Source organism: Eurosta solidaginis, chromosome 1, assembly GCF_040869045.1.
Source record: "Eurosta solidaginis isolate ZX-2024a chromosome 1, ASM4086904v1, whole genome shotgun sequence".
Lineage (NCBI taxonomy): Eukaryota > Metazoa > Arthropoda > Insecta > Diptera > Tephritidae > Eurosta > Eurosta solidaginis.
This window is the reverse complement of record NC_090319.1, coordinates 368,782,343-368,806,300: the sequence shown is the minus strand read 5'-3', so window position 1 is coordinate 368,806,300 and position 23,958 is coordinate 368,782,343. Positions and strand designations below refer to the sequence as shown.

At 38.8% G+C, this 23,958-nt stretch overlaps 2 protein-coding genes across 3 annotated transcripts in view; one reads left to right on the top strand and one right to left on the bottom strand.

Moving 5' to 3' along the window:
• LOC137238219 (piercer of microtubule wall 1 protein-like) overlaps positions 1–23,958 on the bottom strand; it is a 92,472-nt gene that overhangs the window by 58,688 nt on the left and 9,826 nt on the right. Inside the window, exon 1 of one of the 2 annotated variants that reach the window (XM_067762963.1) lies at positions 4,261–5,098. The exons of the other annotated variant lie outside the window; for it this stretch is intronic. The gene's annotated coding sequence lies outside the window, so the exon portion shown is untranslated. Of the gene's footprint in view, positions 1–4,260; positions 5,099–23,958 lie in introns of those variants that run through there. 2 annotated transcript variants of the gene reach the window in all.
• On the top strand, positions 3,949–4,891 carry LOC137238218 (serine protease SP24D-like). Its single transcript, XM_067762960.1, has 2 exons — positions 3,949–4,219; positions 4,277–4,891. The coding sequence occupies exons 1-2, from the start codon at positions 3,978–3,980 to the stop codon at positions 4,809–4,811; spliced, it is 777 nt and encodes a 258-aa protein (XP_067619061.1). The 5' UTR covers positions 3,949–3,977; the 3' UTR covers positions 4,812–4,891.

Here is a 23,958-nt window from a genome sequence, read left to right as displayed (position 1 = left end):
AATCTTGAGAGCAACGCTTTACCAAACCCAATATTTCAGAAGATTCTGATTCTGATGAGAATAATAACTAGTTCTAATTTTGCAATAATATCTTAAGTAAAAACACATTAGTGTATATGAAATTGAATTGAATGTGTAACTTTTTCATTTACATACATACTTTCGATAAGTCAAAGCCGCGGATGTTTTCCCAAGTACTGTGATGCTCCGAATCCCAATCCGCCAACAGAATTGGCCTAGCAGGTATTGGCTTGGCCCTAAAATTATTTAAAAATCAATCTGCAGTAATTTTTTACGTGTTTTGAAGTTAAGGCCATACCATCACCACTTGGTTCAATTCTTATAGCGTATTTGGGTTCAGTGCATCAAAATGTATAGAAAACATGAGTCGCATTAGCTGATCCGACTACTTTTAATTTTTTTGTATAGCTGTGTTAACAAAAAATTATATCAGTTTTTACAATTTTTGTTGTGCCAGAAAAATGAATGTGCTAAATCTCGGAAAATAGAAGGGATGCGAGCAGAGCAATTATCTCAGGTGAAAGACCATAGTGTGAATATATTAGAAACTAATTCTTCTAATTTTGAGGGAGCAATAGACTTTGAAACTCGATTTCCCAACATTTTCATTTTGGCACATTCATGCTTCTGGCAAGCGAGCGACGATATATAAAACAAATAAAAAAATAAATATACCAAGTAAAGTGTCTGCTCCCAAATAAGGGCGGCACCACGCCAGAAATTTGCTAAATCTTTATTCGGCTTTACGAACATATTCCATTCGCCCAAATTCATCACTTTACTAGTAGTTGTTAATGCATTGTCCCATATTTTCCATTTTTCGAAAGAAAGTCTGTCTTGGCTTTCAACCGATTTTGCCAATTTTTGCAAGAAACAGTTTTTGTTACAAAAACAATCCAATACCACATTTCGTTAGGATAGGCCGATTTTTGTTCGATTTGTGGTATTAATAGTATTATAGAGATTACCTAAAAAAGGGGCGGGCCACGCCAAAATTTTCCAAATTTCATTTTTTTTCATAAGGTCAACCCCCGGACCAAGTTTCATCACTTTATAACTAAGTCTTTCGTATTAAAATATCGCATTTTTCTAAATTTTGGAAATGTTCGATGTCGATTCGATTTCGGGCATTTTCAATACCAATGTACTCTAAGTCGAGATAAGCCAGGGTACCAAATTTCGTAAAGGGACTAAACTTTTGCTCAAGTTATCTTGATTTTGCGAATATGAAATATCCCGCATTTGTATCTACAGGTTATCGGTTTCAAAAAATCAGTTTGCTCAAAATTTGTTCACATGACTTTTTGCTGGGTTATGCTTAAATTAATATTAACTAACTCAACAAAAACATCGGTACCAGATGAATAAATAACACTGTACAACACTCGGTTGGTTAATGCAAGAAATAAAATTTTTTTAAGGGAATGATTCATAAGCAAACAAGTAATTTCCCAATTTTTCGATATTGGCTTTCGAAGTTCGAATATCCTTATATATTTTATCGATTTAGTTATTGTGTTTGAATAGTTAAAAAAGTAAAAATGGAGACGTGATTTGCCTTATTTTATTTTTTTATCTATACTCATTTTTTTAAGCTTACACCGTTAGAATGGGGCCACGATAGTGCCGGAAGGCTGGCGCAAAGGTGCGGAAATGGTGTAGCACACTATGCATGTGTATACTGATGGTTCCAAATTCACGGAAGGGATCGCGTCTGTTGTTTACTGTGTCGATCCCGAAATAAGTAGATCCTACAAGTTGACAGATCACTGCAGTGTCTTTCAGGCGGAAATTGTAGCGGTGTAGAAAGCAGCAGAAATTCTGGAGGAAGCGTGCTTAAGCTGCAGTCGCGCCCTTATATATACTGCTAGTCAGGCGTCGATTAAGGCAATAATCTCATACAATACTTCATCAAGAAGTGTACTGGAATGCAAAGAAGCATTACAGAGACTTCGCTCCGACCGCACCTTATATCTATATTGGGTTTGCGGTCATAAAGGGATTGAAGATAACGAAAAGGCCTATGAGCTGACAAAGGAGCGTGCAGTACTCGAAGAGTCGACGATAGTTGTCCCAATGAGTTTGGGAGACAGCAAAAGGAGACAGGAGTTGCACATGATCCTTTAAGCAGGAAAGGCATGGACAAAAGCGCGGTGCTGCAAAATTTCTAAGATCTTGTGCAAAGCCTACGATATAAGAACAAAGTGGCTCATATCTCTGAAGAGAGAAGAGATGAAACTTACGATGTGCATACTAACCGGAAGTTCAACCTTACCTGTACGGTTAGAAATTAGAGTCTAAATTTTAAACCATTCATCGGTTTAAGCAATTTTTCAAGATTTTTGCCTTGATTCAAAACTCTTCAATTTACTATACTGTTTTCTAATCTTATCTGGTTTAAATTTTAAACTTAATTGATTCTCAAAATTGTTTTAAAACCAAACCCAAAAATAATATCTTAATATAGCAACTAGTTTACATTTCTGGCTTACTAACAAAACCCAAGAGTATAAATTTACTGTTGAAAATTCAATTTGTTAAAATTTTAAACACAAATTTTAAGCCATTCATCTGCTTAAGAAATATTTTAAATTTCTTTGTATCTAAATTCAAACTCCTTTAATTTACTTAACTGTTTTTTTAATCTTATTGGGTTTAAATTTGAAACTTAATAGTGTCATACGTCTAAGATCTCGGAATTGTCTTAAAACAAACCCAAAAAGTTTAAACAATTAAAACAAAAACGTGCATTCATTTCTGGTTTACTAACAAAACCGAGGAGTTTAAATTTATTGCTGAAAATCCAAAAATAAAAAATTTCATTTATGAAAAGTGCTGCAAATCAGAGATTCCAGAAATTCTTTCGAAATATTGTGTTACACATACAAGATGTTATGATATGTTTTGATAAATGAGGCTACCCCGCTATGGTTGCCGAGCCTAAAAATTACTTACTGGAAGAAAATACAGGCCTATCAAAACACCGCTCTCAGAAACGCTACGGGCTGTCTTCTAATGTCCCCAGAACACCATCTACACAGTGGGGCGAGAGTACTCTCCATTAGGGAGAGACATGAAATGCTGTACCTGGGCATCCCAACGGACATCTGATTGAAGAGGCCCTGCGTCCCAGGGACTTAACAAGCCATCTCCGCAAGCATTATGAGGAAATGCGGCACCTGGAAACTCAGCAGTATGTAGAAGAACACAAAAAGGTCCTCAATGATATCCACAAAAAGACGTCCGACTTCCATGCCGCGAATTTCCCGGCGAACTCCAGTCTTAAAGTTAAATACCCTGAACTCGCAGAAGAGGAAAGCATAATCTGGCATTTCAACGCGCTGGGATCGAATCCGCTATCTAACTTTGCTTTTTTCACTTTGGCAAAAGTTATAATGAAGTAGAAGTACGAAGTTCAAATAACACTACAACTAAAAGAGCAGATACAACTATCACATCTAGAAGCAGTAATAGTAGAATTATTTTATAACATTCCAGGTCTTGGTTTGGTCGTTTAACAAACTTCTAGTAACACTATGGACTCATTCAGTCTTACCTAATCTTGTATAAAAATTTGTTTTGTTTTTTTTTTTATATTTTTAGCACAATAAATAAAAAACAAACATATTAGAATGGCCCGATTTTCGAACATCGTAAGTCAGCATATTTATTTTGGAGGCTTACTTCGAAAAAGAGAGAAATTACTTGTTTGCTTATGGCTAAAAAAAATTGGTTTGGTCCCGAAAACGTGATTTTGTCGTATAGTGTAGTAAATGTCGCAAGAATAACAAAAAAATATATCTCGATATTCGACAGATATATGGTAATCCAGCACCCACCACCTTCAAGTTTGGGAGAGCATACTTTTTTTTTCAAATCATATTAATCTACTTTACCTATATAAGGTAGACTCGTATAAATTTAAAATTCAGTTTTTTTCTTAAACATCAGGAAGTATGTGCAAAGTATTCGCCATTATAGCACTCTGTTTCGTGGTAGTCACATCTACTAGCGCTAAACCCTCCAACGACATGCGTATACTTAAAGGTGTTGACGCCACAATAGGACAGTTTCCATTTATAGTATCCGTAATAAAGGAAGATCTACATATTTGTGGTGGATCGATTTTAAGTAATCGATATGTACTCTCAGCCGCACATTGTGTTGGCCACATCGATGACAATAGTAAATTTATCTTGTAATGTTTTTATCGATTTACACAGCGAATACAATACTTACATTTTCATCTTTACAGGGAAGACGTCAAAAAATATTCTATTCGTGCGGGTTCCAATGAGCGCCTGTGTGGTGGAGAAATCGTTGAAGTTGCTGAAATCGTTGCTAATGAGAATTATTTTCATAAATTACATGATTTATCAATTCTTCGCGTGAAAACACCGCTCGTTTATTCTGATACTATAAAAGCTATCGCATTGGATACTACGGAGGTACCTGCCGGCACACCAGTGACTATAGCTGGGTGGGGACGACAGTCGCCCTCTGGCACCTTAGCGACAAAATTGCAATATACTACCGAAAAGGTTTTGCCAAGATCAGCATGTAATGACGTATTTATTTTGGATACTTCTGACTTATATTGTTTAGCTCGTCCGGTTAATGAGGGTTTCTGTTTTGGCGATTCTGGTGGTCCTGCAATTTTGGTCGACAAGCTAGTGGCCGTGACTGGCTTCGTGATTGATGATTGTGGCAGTAATGAACCCGATGTTTCTGCAAAGATCTCTACACATTTGGACTGGATAAGAGCGCACTCGGATATATGTATAATATGAATTTCGAAACACGTTTGTAGAGTTTAAGTTGTTTGTATTTACTCTCGTTCAAATATAAACAGCTGCTTCTTTTCGATAAATGCTTTTAATTTCTTTCTGATTTGATGGTTTACTCCAAGTACTATAAATGCTTTTAATTTAACCTTTTGTCACTTCGATTCCAGCACTATCCGCCATTTTATTCTCAACCACATGAATAGCGTCCTTTTATAGCACGCGGATGAGTTGTGGGGAAAAACGAACTTGACGGGACGACGTTACCATAGTACAGGTTTACAAGTATGATATGTATGAGATGGAAACAATTCCTATCTCCTTCTAACACACTGCCCTTTGACACTTCGGTCAGTGTCAAACTATTGTGGAACTCAGTGGAACAACTATTGTGTCAAACTATTGTGGAACTCAGTGGAACATGCGTTTGACACTGAACGACGTGTCCGGGGTTGCTGTCGTGGAAAGCGACGCAGGGAAACAAAAAAAAGGAGCGGAATATCAGATATGGGTTGCTGTGATGATAAATTTTTTTTAACAAATTTAGTATGAAAATGTAGTGCAGCTATATGGGTCCTACAGAAAATTATACAAAAGTCTTGAATTGGGGTATCTGAGGACGCGTAGTTATTCCAGTATTAAGAATACAAACACGGGTGCTAAGTTTTTCTACCCGTTCAAAATTTCTCCGCGAAAAACAGTTTGAAACCGAGGTCGACTGCAATAACCCGTCCAAAAATGTTGAAAGAGATATGAAAAGACGCGTTTTGTCCTGTTATAAATAGTCCAAAGGCGAAAAAGTATTCGAATTATTGAAAGCGAAGCAATAACGCGTCTATTAATACCTCCCCCGACGGGTTTGGACGTCTTTTAGCAATCTTCCCCGGTAATAAATTATCACAATTTGTTAAACAAAATTGTCCAAACTATATGGATTTTAAAGAGAGATGCAATTAAGTGCTCGTTTGAAAGTAAATAAGGATAGTTCTTTGTAACTTTACGATAAAAATTTTACGCAGTTTTCGTTAGCAGCTACCACACTTTTTTCGATATCTAGCGAGCAATAGCAGTGTTATTTTGAATAGTAGAGTTTCATTGAGCTATCAATCAGTGTGGTTATTAAGCAAGCTATTCGTTGCACAGTTTGTTATTGTGAAGTACTTTAATAAAGGCCATTTTGCATTATTACAAATTGGAGTTATTTATTCAACAGTTTAGTGATTCGAACTTAGCAGAGGATTGCAAATAAGAGGATTTGCAAGCAAATTCGTTACAATTGGTGTCAGAAGAGGAATTGTTGAATAAATTCTAGAGGACAACAAGGACATGGCAAAGTTAAGTGAATTGAAGATCCCGCAACTGAAGAAGGAGTTGGAGAGCCGTGGATTGAATACAAGCGGCGTTAAACTCGAACTTCAGGCACGGCTACGAGAAGCAATGGAAGCAGAAGGAATTGATGTGGAAGAGCATGTCTTTCATCTTGATGGCGAGGAGATAACAAAAATTGAAGAGAAAAATGAAACACCGCAGACAATGGCGAACACAGGCCTGAACATGATATTGGCTGCAATATCGGCACAAATGTCCGAAATGTCATCACAAATATCTACCAACATGTCATCACAATTGGAAGAACAGAAGACACATATTGCACAAATGTCGTCAGAAATAACATCGAAGATTGAAGCACAAGAAACACGTATAACAGAAATGTCATCACAAATATCCACAAATATGTCATCACAGCTGGAAGAACAAAAGACATATATGGAAACCCAACTGAAAGAACAAGAGACACGCATAACAGTACAACTAGAAGCACAAGAGGCGCGTATATCATCAAAACTCGAAGCGCGCATGGACGAAAAAATAATGCAGTTTGAAGAAAAATTCGAGGCAGAGGTGGATGCGTTGAGAGGTCGTATACAGGAATTGCAACTTAATCGGCCGGCTGCTTCAGCGAGTAATACAAAGGTAAAAACTCCATCTTTTGACGGTTCTGTTCCTTTCCAGGTCTTCAAGCTTCAGTTTGAGAAGACCGCAGCAGTGAACAACTGGAATGCGGAAGATAAAGTTGCTGCATTGTTCGTGGCATTGAAGGGGCCAGCAGCGAAAATCCTACAGACGATTCCCGAAGGAGAGCGGAACAGTTATGACGCATTGATGGCTGCTGTAGAACGGCGATACGGAAGCGAACACAGAAAACAGATATTTCAAATAGAATTGCAAAACCGCTACCAAAAAGCTAACGAGACTTTGCAGGAGTTTGCTTCAGATGTTGAAAGGTTGGCTCATCTCGCAAATGCGGACGCACCCGTGGAATACACCGAGAGGGTAAAAATCCAGAGTTTTATAAATGGCATACGAGACGTGGAAACGAAGCGAGCTACATACGCAAACCCAAAGCCAACATTCGCAGAAACGGTGTCACAAGCTCTGATTCAGGAAACAGCGTCGCTTCTGTGTAAGCCAGTTTTCAAAGCACGCCGTGTGGAAGTAGAAAGGCCAGAGTGGGTAGACGCAATATTGGAGGTGCTGAAAGGATCGCAAAAGCGGAGTGAAAAAGTTATCAAATGCTTCAAATGCGGGAAGTCCGGTCACATTGCACGTCATTGTGATCTTGGTCCTAATAGTTCCAACAATGTGGGTGGCCGTAAACGCAAAGCTGGAGGAGATGAGCAAGAGCGAGTAAGAGATAAAGAACGAAAACTTGCCCCCGCTATTGAATGCCCTGTGATATCTGTGTCGCAACTTGGAAGGAAATCAAGCAGTCTTACCGTCAGAGGGAATGTGGATGGCAAGAAGCGTGTACTGACTGTAGATACGGGCGCATCTCATTCCTTGATTCGATCTGATTTGGTCTACAAGAGAGTAAAGTCATTACCTGGAGCGAGGTTGCGTACGGTCACAGGCGAATATAACCAAGACCAGGGAGAAGTAATATGTGAAGTCCTAATTGGGAAGGTCATGGTTCTACACAAATTCGTTGTGGCGGAGATCGTTGATGAAGTTATATTGGGAGTGGATTTCTTGGTTGACCATGACATCAAGATCGATATGCAGAGAAGGGTGATGCATTATGAGAACCAAGATGCGCCACTTAACTTCAGCTTAGAAAAAGGGTTCAGCAGTAAGCGAGTGCTGGTGGAGGAGATTCGACAGAGACCACGAAAGTCAAGGAAAGTAGATCGAGCAAAGGTTGATGGATCTAATGTGCCAAATAAAGCGAAATTAAAAGTACCTGCGAGGAAAAGACCGGCATCAACAAACCCTAATGGACGCACTAAAATGACTGAAAGAATTTTTCAGAAAGAATGCAAGGATGGTTTCAAGCCAGCGCGCACTTTTGTTGGGAAACGTCGGAACGATACTGAGTATGTGAAGCCAATCCGTCAAGAACAAGCTCTACAAAGTAGTTCTTCATTGACCAAGCAACAGAGTGCGAGAGAACGATCCAGAATAATGAGTAGTAAGATGGAACACAGGTACGACAGGGAAAAAAATTCGGAAGGTTTCCGGAATGGAGATTTGGTACTGTTAAACAACCCTCACCGGCGGAAAGGTGTTCCAGCCCAATTTCGGTGCAGTTGGGAAGGCCCGTACAAAGTTGTGAAGAAGATCAGTGATACCATCTACCGCATACAAACCACTGGGAAACCACGGATTAGAAGGGTGGTACATTTGGAGATGCTAGCGGCGTTTAGATTGGGAGATTTGTCTGATCGGGACGATCAGACTTAGGTGGAGGGCAGTGTTACGAATATTAGCAAAACTAAGGAGTGCTGCCATCTCCAGGCCGATGCTAAGCAGTGGCGTGAATGCACATCAATAATTCAATCATTATGTATCTACATAAACGAATAAATAATTGCGTCTACACATATGTACGTATACGAGCAGCGGAGCGGCAATGCACAAACACATGCATATATCTTATTTTAGTTGTCACAAGAGAGAGCAATAATTTGTGCACGTAGTTGTGGCTGGCGATTTTGTAGCCGAAACAACTAGTAAGTTCTGGAAATCGAAGAGCCTAGAAGTATGCAGCGTAAACTATAAAAGCGGGGCAAGCGAGTAAGAAGTAATTCAGTTTGATTTGAGTTGTCAAGCAGTTTGATTAAGACGATATCTAGCGAGCAATAGCAGTGTTATTTTGAATAGTAGAGTTTCATTGAGCTATCAATCAGTGTGGTTATTAAGCAAGCTATTCGTTGCACAGTTTGTTATTGTGAAGTACTTTAATAAAGGCTATTTTGCATTATTACAAATTGGAGTTATTTATTCAACAGTTTAGTGATTCGAACTTAGCGGAGGATTGCAAATAAGAGGATTTGCAAGCAAATTCGTTACAATATTATGCGTAGGTATAAAATGCTTGCATGCATAAAATCATTTTTATTATATAAAAGTAGTATGACATTGGGATTTTACTTCTGCTATTTTCAATACAGAGAAGAAAAAAACATGATTAATGACGTGTTTCATTTATTTTCATTGAGGAATAAATCGTAAAAATAAAAATCATGCCATTGTAAAGTATATGCGAAGCCGCATTGATAAAATGAGTAATAAAAAATGAATATTGGTTTATATATTACATTTTTTAAATGAAAATCTTCTGCTAAAATAGTAATCGAATGAACATTGCTTTGTATATTACATTTTTAAAATTAAAATCTCATGCTAAAAAAGGAGCAAAACCTAACTAAATTTTTTCATTTTCGTACTTAACTACACTCCCTCCTTTTGTGATTCAGGATTTTGGGCATATTTTGAAAAAGCTCCGAACATCATTCCTTCATTATACGTCATTCGACTGCCTTCCACTCTATTCGCAACATAACCTCAATTTAAGCTGCCAAACTATATAGTAAACAATGGTTCGAAATGCAGAATAGGGCTGGCCAATTAGTGAGTCAGTCAGTGGTACTTGTCAGAGTGATGCGTAGGCATGAGTACAAACATTTCAGTCGTTTATTCGCATTGTTTTTGCAATAATCATAACTGAGCGCCTAACTATTTCGCTCACCAACTGAGCGAGTGGCTGACTGCCTAGCGGAAATTTGTGTATTATTGTTGTTTTTACAGCTGCTATTGTAGGTTTATTGACTGCTATTTCTACTTGTTTGTTGTGCAGCAAGATTCAGTTAAAAACGCGTTGTTTCTGTTATTGTTGACTGTGGCTTTTAATCTCATTGGAAACTTGTTTGTGCTCACAACCACATGCACACCAAGCATACTATCGCGAACGCCTGTAAATACCGCAGTATGCAAATATTCTTTGTAAGAATTTATGTATGTCAAGCGGGCGATTTTAACGTTTCTTTTCAAGTAGTAGTTTCTTTACAAGCCCTGTAGTCAATTTTACGGTAGCTAAACGATTTTTTCAGATACAACTAGTTGGACTCTGCCTAAACGAGTTTGAGAGGAAAATTTTTATTTTAGTTAATAGCTCTGATTAGATTAAAGCCGAGAGTATACTGGTGGCATTGTTCATATATATCACGAATCAATAGTCTGTCAATAGTCTAGTGGTGCTGTGTTACCGGAGCGTATCGGATCTGTATCCGACAAAGGACCATCACATCGATAACACTCCCCAAAGCCTTCGGGGAGTAACCTAATCGCTACAACAACAACAACAACAACCGATACCAAGACCGTGTGGGCAGTGAAGACGTTTTCTAAGTTTAAATCGCTGGGCCCAGATGGTATATTCCCGACCATGCTACAAGTAGGGCGGTCGTGGAATGGCTTAAAATAATATTCAATGGGTGCATAAGACTGAATCATGTACCGCACTCTTGGAGAACTGCTCGTTTAGCTTTTCTACCAAAGGCGGGGAAGATCGGTCACGTGTATCCAAAGACTACAGACCCATTAGCTTAACTTCATTTCTGCTCAAAACCTTTGAGAGGTTGATAGATGTGTACATAAAGTCCAACGTGGATGAAAAGCTGCTCTCCACAACACAGCATGCATACACCAAAGGCAAGTCGGTAGACACCGCATTGCATAGGGTGGTAATAAGCATAGAGAAATCCCTGGAATATAAGGAGTATGCTCTAGGAGTCTTCTTGGACATTGCCGGGGCTTTCAATAATGTTGCAAAATGGGCGATTATGGATGGTCTTAATTACATTAAAGTACATCCAGCCTTAACCAGATGGATCGGCTGCATGTTAAATTGCAGGAGGATTACATAACAATGGGGATTCTACGAGGCCACGAAATCAGTGGACATGGGCACGCCGCAAGGAGGGGTGCTATCACCTCTGCTGTGGACGCTGTTCATCAACCAACTGCTCAGGCAATTCCATGAGGGACCCGTAAAACTTACTGCTTACGCAGATGACGTTGCAAATGTCATAAGTGGAAAGTGCCTTCCAACGATTAGTTCTTTGATGGATCTGGCGCTTCGGGATACTCATACCTGGGCATCTAATGTTGGGTTGAAAGTCAATGCGGAGAAGGCGGATATGGTCTTGTTTACAAAGAGGTACAGGGTCCCAAATTGGACCAGGCCTAAGTTAGGAGGGGTGACCTTACAGGAGAAACCTTGCACAAAATATTTAGGAATCATCCTAGACAGTAAGCTGTCATGGAAGCTCAACGTGGAGGAGAGGGTCAAGAAGGCCTCAACGGCACTCTATGCATGTAAAAGAATGCTGGGGTGTACGTGGGGCCTATCGCCCTCTCTTTCTCACTGGGTTTTTACAGCGATTGTAAGCCCTATTCTATACTATGGAGTTCTTGTTTGGTAGAAAGCCACACAAAAAACAACATACCTCAAAAAATTAGAGGGGGTATGCAGACTATCGATGCTTAGCATTACGGGAGCCCTGAAAACAACCACGACGGCTGCACTGTATGCCATTCTGCACATTCCACCTGTAGACCTGGTAGCAAAGAACAAAGCGTTAACGACCGCAACCAGGCTCGGTGCTTCGGGGCAGCTTGAGCGCCGACCATATGGCCATAGTAGTATACCGTCATCAATCACAAGACGAACAGACTACATGATTCCCTATCTGCGCTTCGAGGGAGATCTTAAGGCCACAATAGAGGTGGACGGTTGGCGCAAGGGTGGGCCAATGGCGGACGAGGCGATACATGTGTACACCGATGGTTCCAAAGTAGTGGAAGGAGTAGGGTCTGCGGTACACTGCGCTGATCCGGAAATAAGCAGATCCTACAGGCTGCCGGATTACTGTAGCGTTTTCCAAGCGGAAATATTAGCCGTAACCAAAGCAGTAGAAACCCTGGAAAAGAATAGCTTAAGCTGCAACCGTGTTAAGTTTTATATTGACAGTCAAGCAGCAATTAAGGCAATAATCTCGCATATCACAGCATCTAAATGCGTGTTAGAGTGTAAGCAGTCACTGTAGAGAATCGGGACAGGGAGAAACATACATCTATATTGGGTCCCGGGGCATATGGGAATAGATGGGAATGAAAAAGCGGACGAACTAGCTAAAAAGGGCGCATCCCTTGAAGCTTGCTCCGTAGACGTCCCAATTAGATTGGGCGAGATTAAGCGAAGGCGAGAGGTGCACATGATCGACCAAGCGGGAAAGGCGTGGATTCTAGCGCGGGGCTGTAAAGTGTCGAAGATTATGTGTAGGTCTTACAACCTTAGACAAACACAGTTGCTTCTATCATTAAAAAGAGAGGACTGTTGACTCATGACGGGTATTCTGACTGGACACTGTCTTCTGGCGTCACATGCCTTTAAGTTAGGCTTGGTCAGTGATAGCAGATGTAGGAAGTGCGGGTTGGAGGAGGAAACAATCGAGCACGTTCTGTGCTCGTGCCCTGCACTTGCCAGGCTAAGACTCCAGCTGTCAGATCTAGAAGCAGCAAGTGGCTTAAGTCCTAGGAAGCTTCTAGTATTTGCCAAGAGGACGGAGTTATTTTATAACATAGGTACTTGTTTTTGATAGGGGTTTTCAGTTTGGTCGTTAAAACAAACTTCTGGTAACACTACGGACTCAATCAGTCAATGTGAGATCCTCATGGACCGGCCAGTTCAACCTAACCTAACCTAATCTTCAAATTTTTGTCTTTCCCATAACACGATTATAATAAATGATGGAAAATTTGATATAGGAAAGAAAGACTGCGAAAAGTGAAAAATTTGCTTTCATTTGTTAGCAATCCCAATGTTAGGCAAGCGTATCTCTGACATGAAGAAATTTTGCACAAATCAGAACTATTTGAGAATTTTATTTTTGTTGTGGATTGCGAAGATGTAAATACAGCATCTGCATTATTTTATATTTGTTTAAGCTTTAGAAATATCTGTTGGCAATGTATTAAATAACGAAATTATAGTAGTTAGATAGCGGCCACCGTGGTGTGATGGTAGCGTACTCCGGCTACCACACCGAAGATCCTGGGTTCTCGCCCTGAGCAAAGCAACATCAAAATTTTAGAAACAAGTTTTGTCAAATAGAAGAATATTTTTCTAAACGGGGTCGCCCTTCGGCAGTGTTTGGCAAGCAATTCTGCCACGAAAAGCAAAAATTAAAAAAAGCAGCACAACGCAAGAAGAGAATCTCGCCCTAAAATCTCTTGGGAGATTATCATCGCGCCTTACATTTATTCATTTAACTGATTGTAGTTAGATAATTTTACTTTGCATGACGTGGCGTATGGGTAACATTAGAAACCTATACCCAATTTCATATACATACATATGTATAACGTACTCAGAGCTGGCATGCTTTTCCAAGTTATATAAATAAGTTCACCATATTATATCATACTAGTTATTAGACCCTTAATTTACATGGGCTAAGTAACTCATGGCGGCCACCGTGGGTTCGCACCCCGGGCAAAGCAACATCAATATTTTAGAAATAAGGGTTTTCAATTAGAAGAAAATTTTTCTAAGCAGGGTCGCCCCTCGGCAGTGTTTGACAAGCGCTCCGAGTGTATTTCTGCCATGAAAAGCTCTCAGTGAAAAGTCATCTGCCTTGCAGATGCCGTTCGGAGTCGGCATAAAACATGTAGGTCCCGTCCGGCCAATTTGTAGGGAAAATCAACAGGAGCACGACGCAAATTGGAAGAGAAGCTCAGCCTTAGATATCTTCGAAGGTTATCGCGCCTTACATTTAATTATTTATTTAAGTAATTCATCATCTCTCTCATCAAGGGTTCTCACAGGTCAATTTGAGGACGCAAATGCTAACAATTCAGCATTCAAGGGGTTTACAGGCATTTAGGGGGTTTATAAGCACAATACAAAGCTTTATTGAAGGGATTGATAGGAATTCAAGGGGTTGATAAGCGCAATACAAAGTTTGATAGCTTTAGAGCTTCCGCACCCAATTGTCAACCTCACCTACGCGAGGGGTATCATGTTACAAATATGAATGTATCATATACATATTTACAGGCGAGTCTCTGGCGGCCCCAAGTTCTTCATGGCACCAGGGGTGGAGGGGCAAGTTGCCCTAAAAAGGTTCATGTGGTCATATTAATCTTTCCCGAGATGGTCGGGCTAGTAGCTTTATGGTGCTTGTTACCGGAACATGCTGGATCTATATATGGCAAAGGACCTTGAACATCGATAACACTCCCAAAAACCCTCGGGTAGTGTCTTTACAACAAGAACAACATCAGTCCCTATTTTTTTTGATAAGGGGATCTTTGATGTTTGTCGTCACCGTCCATGTATTATGAAAACTAGAATAGTAGACAAGTGTAGAATAGTAGTAAGAGTGTAGTACAAGTGTAGACTAGTAGAAGAGCAGTAAGGGATGAATACAGTTTCGTTTTTCGAAAGAAAAAATAATAATAATAATAGCATGCAAAGAGGAAGTTGTGTCATAATTTATACAAATTTACATATGTACCAAGAAACAGGCATACAAAGCCTTCGTATGTACAGCTGTGAGTAATTTTGTCAGTTATTTTCTTCTATTTTCCAATTTTAAATGTATAATTAATCCTTTTCAACGGGCTGCGAAAACATTTCCGAAAAAATTGCTTTAGTCGAGAAGTCCTTTAAAATCTTCAACTACATTTTCAAATGTTTGTTTACAATTTCGTTAAATTTTTTAAGAAGCGAATTTCGTAGCTTAGTAAAACTCGAATTTGAATTCGAAACATTGTTTTCTATTAAACCTTTATTAAATTAGCGAAATATGTAAATAGCTAAACTAAAAAAATGTTTCATGAAAATTTTTAAAATTTTTTTTGAATTTTGGAAAAAAAATCGAATTTGTCTAAGAAATAATTAGAAACGTTTTCAAAATCGAAATAATTTTCGCATAAATTCCAAAGTTCGAGGAGTATACAAAAATCGTCATCAAAATTTGCAGTGAATTGTATGAAATAAATTTGAACCAATTTCGAAAACGTGTTCGAAAAATTTCCAAATAAGAAAAGTTGTTAAAAACGGTTATTAATATTCGAAACCTGGGCCCGTATCGCTTTAAACGATCCAGAATCGAAACCAATTTTTTTAATTGTAGTAGCTCTGAAACGTCGAATCGGAGTAAGGAATTATGTCGATCCATATTGAATTATCATTTTTACGAATACTTAGTTTGACAGATTCATATCTATCGTTTGAGTGAAATTGTTTTTCGGAACGTAATCGTACAACAACATACGGGCCCTGTTTTTAGTAAGAGTTGTGGGTAGCTTTTTGAGTATACAGTTTTGTGACCCAACGCATTTCAGTCTCAAAAAGGCTTTTCTTGAGGCAGACTGTTTTAGGATTTCTTCCATGCAAAGTGTGTGATATTTAATTTGAAGGGCACCTGAAGCACTGCAGCAGAAAATTGACAAAAGCCCATTGCAAATGTGGAGGGACTTCTTTCTTACTTGTACTTTGTCAGAATGAAAGGAATTGTAGTACAAAGCTGTATATTAAAAGTTTTGGAAAAATTCTAAGTCCAATTTATTTCACGACAATTTCTAAAAACTTCTTGATTTTTCGAACTTTAAAAAAAAAATTTCTTCATAAAAATAAATTACTTTTTTTTTTAATTGGCGAAAATAAAAAAAAAGTAAATAAAATCAATTTTTACGAAAATTTTTAAAAACTGTCAAATCGTTTGAATTTGAGAAAACAAATTTCATGACAATTTTAGAAACTTTTTGATTTTTCAAAGTTTTTAAAAAAGCTCGAATTTGTTTTCAAAACATAGCTACTGTCATGAAATTCATTTTAGCTTGGTGAAAAAAGAAAATCGACGAAACTAAAAAATGTTTCATGGAGATTTTAAAAAGCTTTCTAATTGTTCGAATTTTCGAAAAATGTTCGAACTTGTTTTCGAAAAAAATTCGAAAAGGTTTTCGAAAACGACATATTTGAAGTTTTTTTAAATTAAACGAAATAGAAAAAAGGATAAAAATAACTGATAAAATTTGCAAATCATTTTCGCTCTTATTTTTTCACACGCAGATGTATGTATAAAGCCACTTGTATTTCTGTGTAAGCGTGCATATTTTAGCTTAATTTAAAAATCTCTTTCGATTTTTTTCGTATGGTTATTTTGCATAAAAATTTAGCCAAATTGGTGTGTACATTTGTCTGCCTCGCTAGTTTGTTTGTTTGTTTGTATGCATACTATAACATACGCTCTTTGTTTATTCTGACCAAAAAAAAAACAATAAATGTTGGATGTTCGACTGTTTGGCTATAGATTTTGACAGCCGTTTCGGAATACTTTGCAAATTGTAGCGCAAGTAAGCTAAGCCAATGATAACAACAAAAACAAACGGGACCATCAGAAACGTGTATAAAAACTTAACAAGATAAATAGCGGCAATGCTAGCAAAAGCTATTGCGTATATCTGTGTCAATTTGAAAAAGCAACCTATTTCGAGTTAGGATAATGGCGATACATAGACCTATATCTGAAACGCTAGCCGCAATTCACCATTGTAACTTCCTATATTTTGTAGCAGCTATTTGGCGCTAGGGCTGTGAGTAAGTAACGCAGGGAGATCTGTAACGGATTTCTATTATGAAGCCAGAATATCACTTTTATCCTAACTCGAAATACGTTGTTTTTCAAATTGCCACAGATATATAGTATTTGCTGATTTAGTTTGTGTTACTGTGCAACAGTAGGCTGGATATTGAATCATACCAAAATTTTTTGAAGAGGTTGTTAGCCAACAGGGGGTCAATTACCTAACTGTGAAAAACTGAAAAATGCACACTTATTGAAAACTCATTTGCACACAAAATTTACACTTTAAGTTTTCATGCGATTCTGTAATATCAAAATAGTGTATACTGTTTGTCAAGAAAACTGACGAAGCATTGTGAATGATAACTAAGTGTGATATCTTATCTGTCAAATGCCTGACAGGATGTTCAATATGGCTACTTTTTAGCGTTTTGACAGGGTGTTCAATATGGCGGCGCCTATCTTCAGCGGGTGATAGAAAGAGATACAGAATGAGACAGCGATAGTCAAATACAAATCAGGTGATCAAATCACTTTGCAATTTTGACGTCTATGCGGAAGATATCACACTTAGTTATCATTCACAATGTGACGAAGTTTTTATAAGTGAGTTTTCTTGTTCACAGTTTTTCTTTACAGATTGAAGTGTATATTTTTTATTTACTTTTCAAACTTATACAACAGATATTACATATAAGACGGCAAACGTCAGATCTTCGAAAAGTTTAAAGCCATACATTTGTGTAAAATGAAAAGGTGACGGATCTGGTTCTGCGACACATATACCCTCATGCGTTTTGATGCGGTGAGTCCGCTTTCAGAATTCGACCCTAATCTCAAAACCAAAGTTTTGTTGAGTATGCAATTTCGTAGCCAAGTCAATTTTAGTCTAACAAAGCACAAGTTACAGTTTTCTCGCAATTCAGATTAATTAAAAAAAAAACACAGTTTTCGATAGTTGTTCAGATTTTCTTCGACATAAAAAAATGTTCACACTTTATTTTGAGAAAAATCTTAAAGCTCCTTAGGAGAAAAATTGTCGAAATCAATGCGAAGTTTCAGAGACCTATAATTTGGTATTTTTTAGACTAAAATTTATTGAGCTACAAAACTGCACACCCAAAAAGATTCATAGAACTCCAAATAAAACGTTCGAAACTTATTCAAATTTTCGAATTTTACGAAGAAGTTTTTGAGACAACTTTACATAGTTTCAATTACAAAATTCAAAAAAGTTTTTCTTAAAATGTCGAAAACAAAAATAGGAGAATTTAGTTAGCGAAATTTGATAAAAATTGCCACACTATGTTTTCCTCGCTGTAGTATGCACACACGCACACTTGTAGCTTTATAGTACATGGCTGCACATCCCAATGAACCCAAAGAGGATGATATCTCGTATTGAACCTGCGAAATTAGGGGTTTCATGTTTTCAGCAGTTAAGTAAACGTACATACTTTTGTTCTTTTTGGTTTGAAAAAAAGAACAAAATTGCGAGCAATCTCCAAAGAGTCAGATACTGAATGCGTATAAATCATGAAGAAAATCTCTACCTACCAACAATACAACCAAGTGAAATATTCGAATTTGTAATGAAAGATGGCACTCCAAAGAATTCGAATTTGCCGATCTATACTCGCAAAGTAGTGCTGCTTTAATAATATCAGCCAAAGCTAATTTGGCTCGAATTGTAGGCGAATTCGTTGTTCAAATTGGGTTGTAGCTACATTTATTCTACGTCACGCAAATTCATTAACTGTTTGGGGAATTTAATGCTGGGTAATTTAATTTGGCGAAAACACACATTTTTCCTGGACCCAGTACAATTTTTTGTTGCAGCGAAAATAAATATAGATGAGATAGTAGCGGATTACAAATCGTTCTGTGTTGGTTGTGACTATTTACATACAATACTGACACACAAACTTACGTATTTTAAACGCAATTTTCAGGTCAATAAACCTTGAGATATTTTAGCATCTGTAATAAAGACTATGTACGACTGTTTTGGATAAGCACAATTTGTATATTCGCAATAAAATGTTGAAGTAGTAAGTAAACAATTAATTTCCTCTTTTGTTTCTTGGACAACATTGACAAAATGCGGTTTGCTCCCGCTACTGTTAAATAGCCGAAATCTTCCACCCGCTTTAATTTTTTCTTGGATGTAATACAGCCATCGAGTAATAATCGAAGCAATGCAAGGACATAGATAGTGGACATCACATGTACACGTTATTCCAAACTAAGTATGTATTGGTTTCTGCTTAAACAGATTCGCTTTGCTAAACTCGAAAATCTGGAACTGACTTGGCTGTTTTAGGGGAGCACGGTGGTTCTGACAAGGCTTTGATGCAAAATTTCATGAGATTACCGAGGCAGACTGCGGTATACTGTGCTGATCCGGAAATCAACAGATCCTACAGGCTGCCGGATTACTGTAGCGTTTTCCAAGCGGGAAATATTAGCCGTAACCAAAGCAGTAGAAACCCTGGAAGAGAATAGCTTAAGCTGCAACCGTGTTAACTTTTATATTGACAGTCAAGCAGCAATTAAGGCAATAATGTCGCATAGCACAGCATCTAAATGCGTATTAGAGTGTAAGCAGTCCCTGGAGAGAATCGGGACAGGGAGAAGCATACTGGGTGTCAGGGCATATGGGTATAGATGGAAATGAAAATGCAGATGAACTTGCTAAAAAGGGTGCATCCCATGAAGCTTGCTCCGTAGACGTCCCAATTAGACTGGGCGAGATTAAGCGAAGGCGAGAGGTGCACATGATCGCGGGGCTGTAAAGTGTCGAAGATTATGTGTCGGTCTCACAACCTTAGACTAACAAAGTTGCTTCTATCATTAAAAAGAGAGGACTGTAGACTCATCACGAGTATTCTGACAGGACACTGCCTTCTGCCGTCATATGCCTTTAAATTAGGCTTGGTCAGTGATAGCAGATGTAGGAAGTGCGGGAGGAAACGATCGAGCACGTTCTGTGCTTGTGCCCTGCGCTTGCCAGACCAAGACTCCAGCTATTAGGAGTGATACACCTGTCAGATCTAGAAGCAGCAAGTGGCTTAGGTCCTATGAAGCTTATAGTATTTGCCAAGAGGACGGAGTTATTTTATAACATAGGTCCTGGTTTTTAGGGTTTTTCAGTTTGGCAGTTAAAACAAACTTCTGGTAACACTACGGACTCATTCAGTCTATGTGTGGTTCTCATGGACCGGCCAGTTCAACCTAACCTAACCTAACCGAGCCTAGACAATTGGAGTTTTGATAGGTCATTGTCCAAAAAAATTAAGATTTAGTAAAAAGGATGACTCATTATAAATCTGTTTGGCTTGTGCTTATATGATGGAAATTCGACCTACCTGTTGAGACCGTTGAGTATCAATCAAATAGAAGAAGAAAATAAGAAATAGAGCAAGACTACCCGTTTGGAAGTCTGAAATTATTCTTTACGAGGCCTTTATTCGCACTGTTGCGATTTATGCTATGACCGCCCTCAGTCTGGTGTATTGTTTTCACTCCCTAATTATTTGAGGACCAACTGTCCTACACTGTCCAACAGTGAGTCTGAGAGTCGCTGCTTCTTCCGCTAAGTCGTCCGCTTTCCCGTCGCTCTCCACCTCAGAAGCCCAGGCTAGCAGAACGATATTCCGGATTTCAAGTATATTGAACCTTGCTTCACACTCCACAGCTTGTTTTGATTTTATTTCCTGTGACAGGATCGCCATGAGTGCGGCGGAGTCGCTGGTTATTCCGACGTTTCGTTGAGGTATCCACGTCGCAGGTTCTGCTCAGCACACTGACATCCAGGGCATGTATGTAAACCCGATGATTTTCAGCCACCCTTATGCACTCTGTGCTTGGTTGACATGGTCTTGAGGTGTTGCTTCCACTGGTGTTCGGTGTCTGAGATTACAGGTAAGTGCTTTACTGCAGTTACATTTTCTTTTAACTCCATCCTGATTAACACGCCAATTTGGAGAACACACTATGCCTTTGAACTGTATCACAATGTCATCTGCCCAACCGACATGGTTTTTAGAAATACCCTAGACTTCACAGAAGTCACTACCACCACCAGAGGATCCTCAAGGGGGGCAGTGCTTTATATTTAGTATGGAACTGCACTGTTCCCAACAAGGTTTTTTTTTGGTAATATCGAATGCACTTTCGATGTTAGGTAACTAACTCCTAGAATGCGAATGAACATCGGTTAAGAGCGAAAAAAATGCTTCACTTGTTGGCCTCGCAGCGAAGTGCTCGGTATGTTATCCCACGGATATTTCTGGTTTTCAAAAAATCCCACCTTCAATTAGATTAATTTCTGAGTAAATAGGTTATTAGCTGGTAGTCAATGGGCTAAGTCTTTCTTGAGAATGAACGGCACTTGGTCGTACTAGTAAATGGTCGATCTGGAAACTTTACTGATACGTATGTAAATGTCTATTTATTATTTTTGTATTTCTTTGTGAAGCCTACCCGACGCAGATGTGCTGCAAACCTCTCGTTTTTGCTTGCCTAAACGCTATTTTTATGCGGTTAGATTTGATATAACTACTTATACTCACCCTAGATATATGTCCGCTTTGTATTATTGAAGAGCAAGCAGTCCTTTCTTTTGCACCGATAGGTTGTGGCATTCAAGAGGTTGTGTAGCGCAACTTTTTTAAGAAATTGGCAACGCAATTACTAACTTCTCCAAACCATTTCTCAACCTCACCTAGCCGTGTCGAGTCCCGTTTCTCACGTAAGGAGGGGGTTGAATGGCCTAGATGATTCAACGTGATGACATCACATCGAGTTGGTTTGGCTAGTAGCTTATTAGTGGGTCCTATTAAGGTGGCAGACACACTATAGCAAACAACAATATTATATATTAAATAATTTATACCTCATTTATTGCCAATTTAATACCGCAAAAAAAATTTAAAGCTGCGTCCGGTTCCGAGAAACGGGAGTGTCTGCTAGCTTAAGACTCAAGCCAGCAGACACTTCGTGAAAACACGACCTACGACTTCCGAACCACTTGGATAATTGATATTACATTTATTGGCAATTTAATACCGCAAAAAAAAATTTAAAGCTGCGTCCGGTTCCGAGAAACGGGAGTGTCTGCTAGCTTAAGACTCAAGCCAGCACACTTCGTGAAAACACGACCTACGACTTCCGAACGACTTGAATAATTGATATTACATTTATTGGCAATTTAATACCGCAAAAAAAAATTTAAAGCTGCGTCCGGTTCCGAGAAACGGGAGTGTCTGCTAGCTTAATAGTCAAGCCAGCAGACACTTCGTGAAAACACGACCTACGACTTCCGAATGACTTGGATAATTGATATTACATTTATTGGCAATTTAATACCGCAAACAAAATTTAAAGCTGTATCCGGTTCCGAGAAACGGGAGTGTCTGCTAGCTTAAGACTCAAGCCAGCAGACACTTCGTGAAAACACGACCTACGACTTCCGAATGACTTGGATAATTGATATTACATTTATTGGCAATTTAATACCGCAAAAAAAATTTAAAGCTGCGTCCGGTTCCGAGAAACGGGAGTGTCTGCTAGCTTAAGACTCAAGCCAGCAGACACTTCGTGAAAACACGACCTACGACTTCCGAACCACTTGGATAATTGATATTACATTTATTGGCAATTTAATACCGCAAAAAAAATGTAAAGCTGCGTCCGGTTCCGAGAAACGGGAGTGTCTGCTAGCTTAAGACTCAAGCCAGCATACACTTCGTGAAAACACGACCTACGACTTCCGAACCACTTGGATAATTGATATTACATTTATTGGCAATTTAATACCGCAAAAAAAATTTAAAGCTGCGTCCGGTTCCGAGAAACGGGAGTGTCTGCTAGCTTAAGACTCAAGCCAGCAGACACTTCGTGAAAACACGACCTACGACTTCCGAACGACTTTGATAATTGATATTACATTTATTGGCAATTTAATACCGAAAAAAAAAATTTAAAGCTGCGTCCGGTTCCGAGAAACGGGAGTGTCTGCTAGCTTAAGAGTCAAGCCAGCAGACACTTCGTGAAAACACGACCTACGACTTCCGAACGACTTGGATAATTGATATTACATTTATTGGCAATTTAATACCGCAAAAAAAAATTTAAAGCTTTGTTTGCGGTATTAAATTGCTAATAAATGTAATATCAATTATCCAAGTCGTTCGGAAGTCGTAGGTCGTGTTTTCACGAAGTTTCTGCTGGCTTGAGTGTTAAGCTAGCAGACACTCCCGTTTCTCGGAACCGGACGCAGCTTTAAATTTTTTTTGCGGTATTAAATTGCCAATAAATGTAATATCAATTATCCAAGTCGTTCGGAAGTCGTAGGTCGTGTTTTCATGAAGTGTCTGCTGGCTTGAGTCTTAAGCTAGCAGACACTCCCGTTTCTCGGAACCGGACGCAGCTTTAAATTTTTTTTTGCGGTATTAAATTGCCAATAAATGTAATATCAATTATCCAAGTCGTTCGGAAGTCGTAGGTCGTGTTTTCACGAAGTGTCTGCTGGCTTGACTCTTAAGCTAGCAGACACTCCCGTTTCTCGGAACCGGACGCAGCTTTAAATTTTTTTTTTCGGTATTAAATTGCCAATAAATGTAATATCAATTATCAAAGTCGTTCGGAAGTCGTAGGTCGTGTTTTCACGAAGTGTCTGCTGGCTTGAGTCTTAAGCTAGCAGACACTCCCGTTTCTCGGAACCGGACGCAGCTTTAAATTTTTTTTGCGGTATTAAATTGCCAATAAATGTAATATCAATTATCCAAGTGGTTCGGAAGTCGTAGGTCGTGTTTTCACGAAGTGTATGCTGGCTTGAGTCTTAAGCTAGCAGACACTCCCGTTTCTCGGAACCGGACGCAGCTTTAAATTTTTTTTGCGGTATTAAATTGCCAATAAATGTAATATCAATTATCCAAGTGGTTCGGAAGTCGTAGGTCGTGTTTTCACGAAGTGTCTGCTGGCTTGACTCTTAAGCTAGCAGACACTCCCGTTTCTCGGAACCGGACGCAGCTTTAAATTTTTTTTTTCGGTATTAAATTGCCAATAAATGTAATATCAATTATCAAAGTCGTTCGGAAGTCGTAGGTCGTGTTTTCACGAAGTGTCTGCTGGCTTGAGTCTTAAGCTAGCAGACACTCCCGTTTCTCGGAACCGGACGCAGCTTTAAATTTTTTTTGCGGTATTAAATTGCCAAT

Coding starts and splice junctions, on each gene's coding strand:
- LOC137238218 (XM_067762960.1), top strand. CDS start 3,978: ATGTGCAAAGTATTCGCCATTATAGCACTCTGTTTCGTGGTAGTCACA. Junction 4,220..4,276: donor GACAATAGTAAATTTATCTT/GTAATGTTTTTA, acceptor TCATCTTTACAG/GGAAGACGTCAAAAAATATT.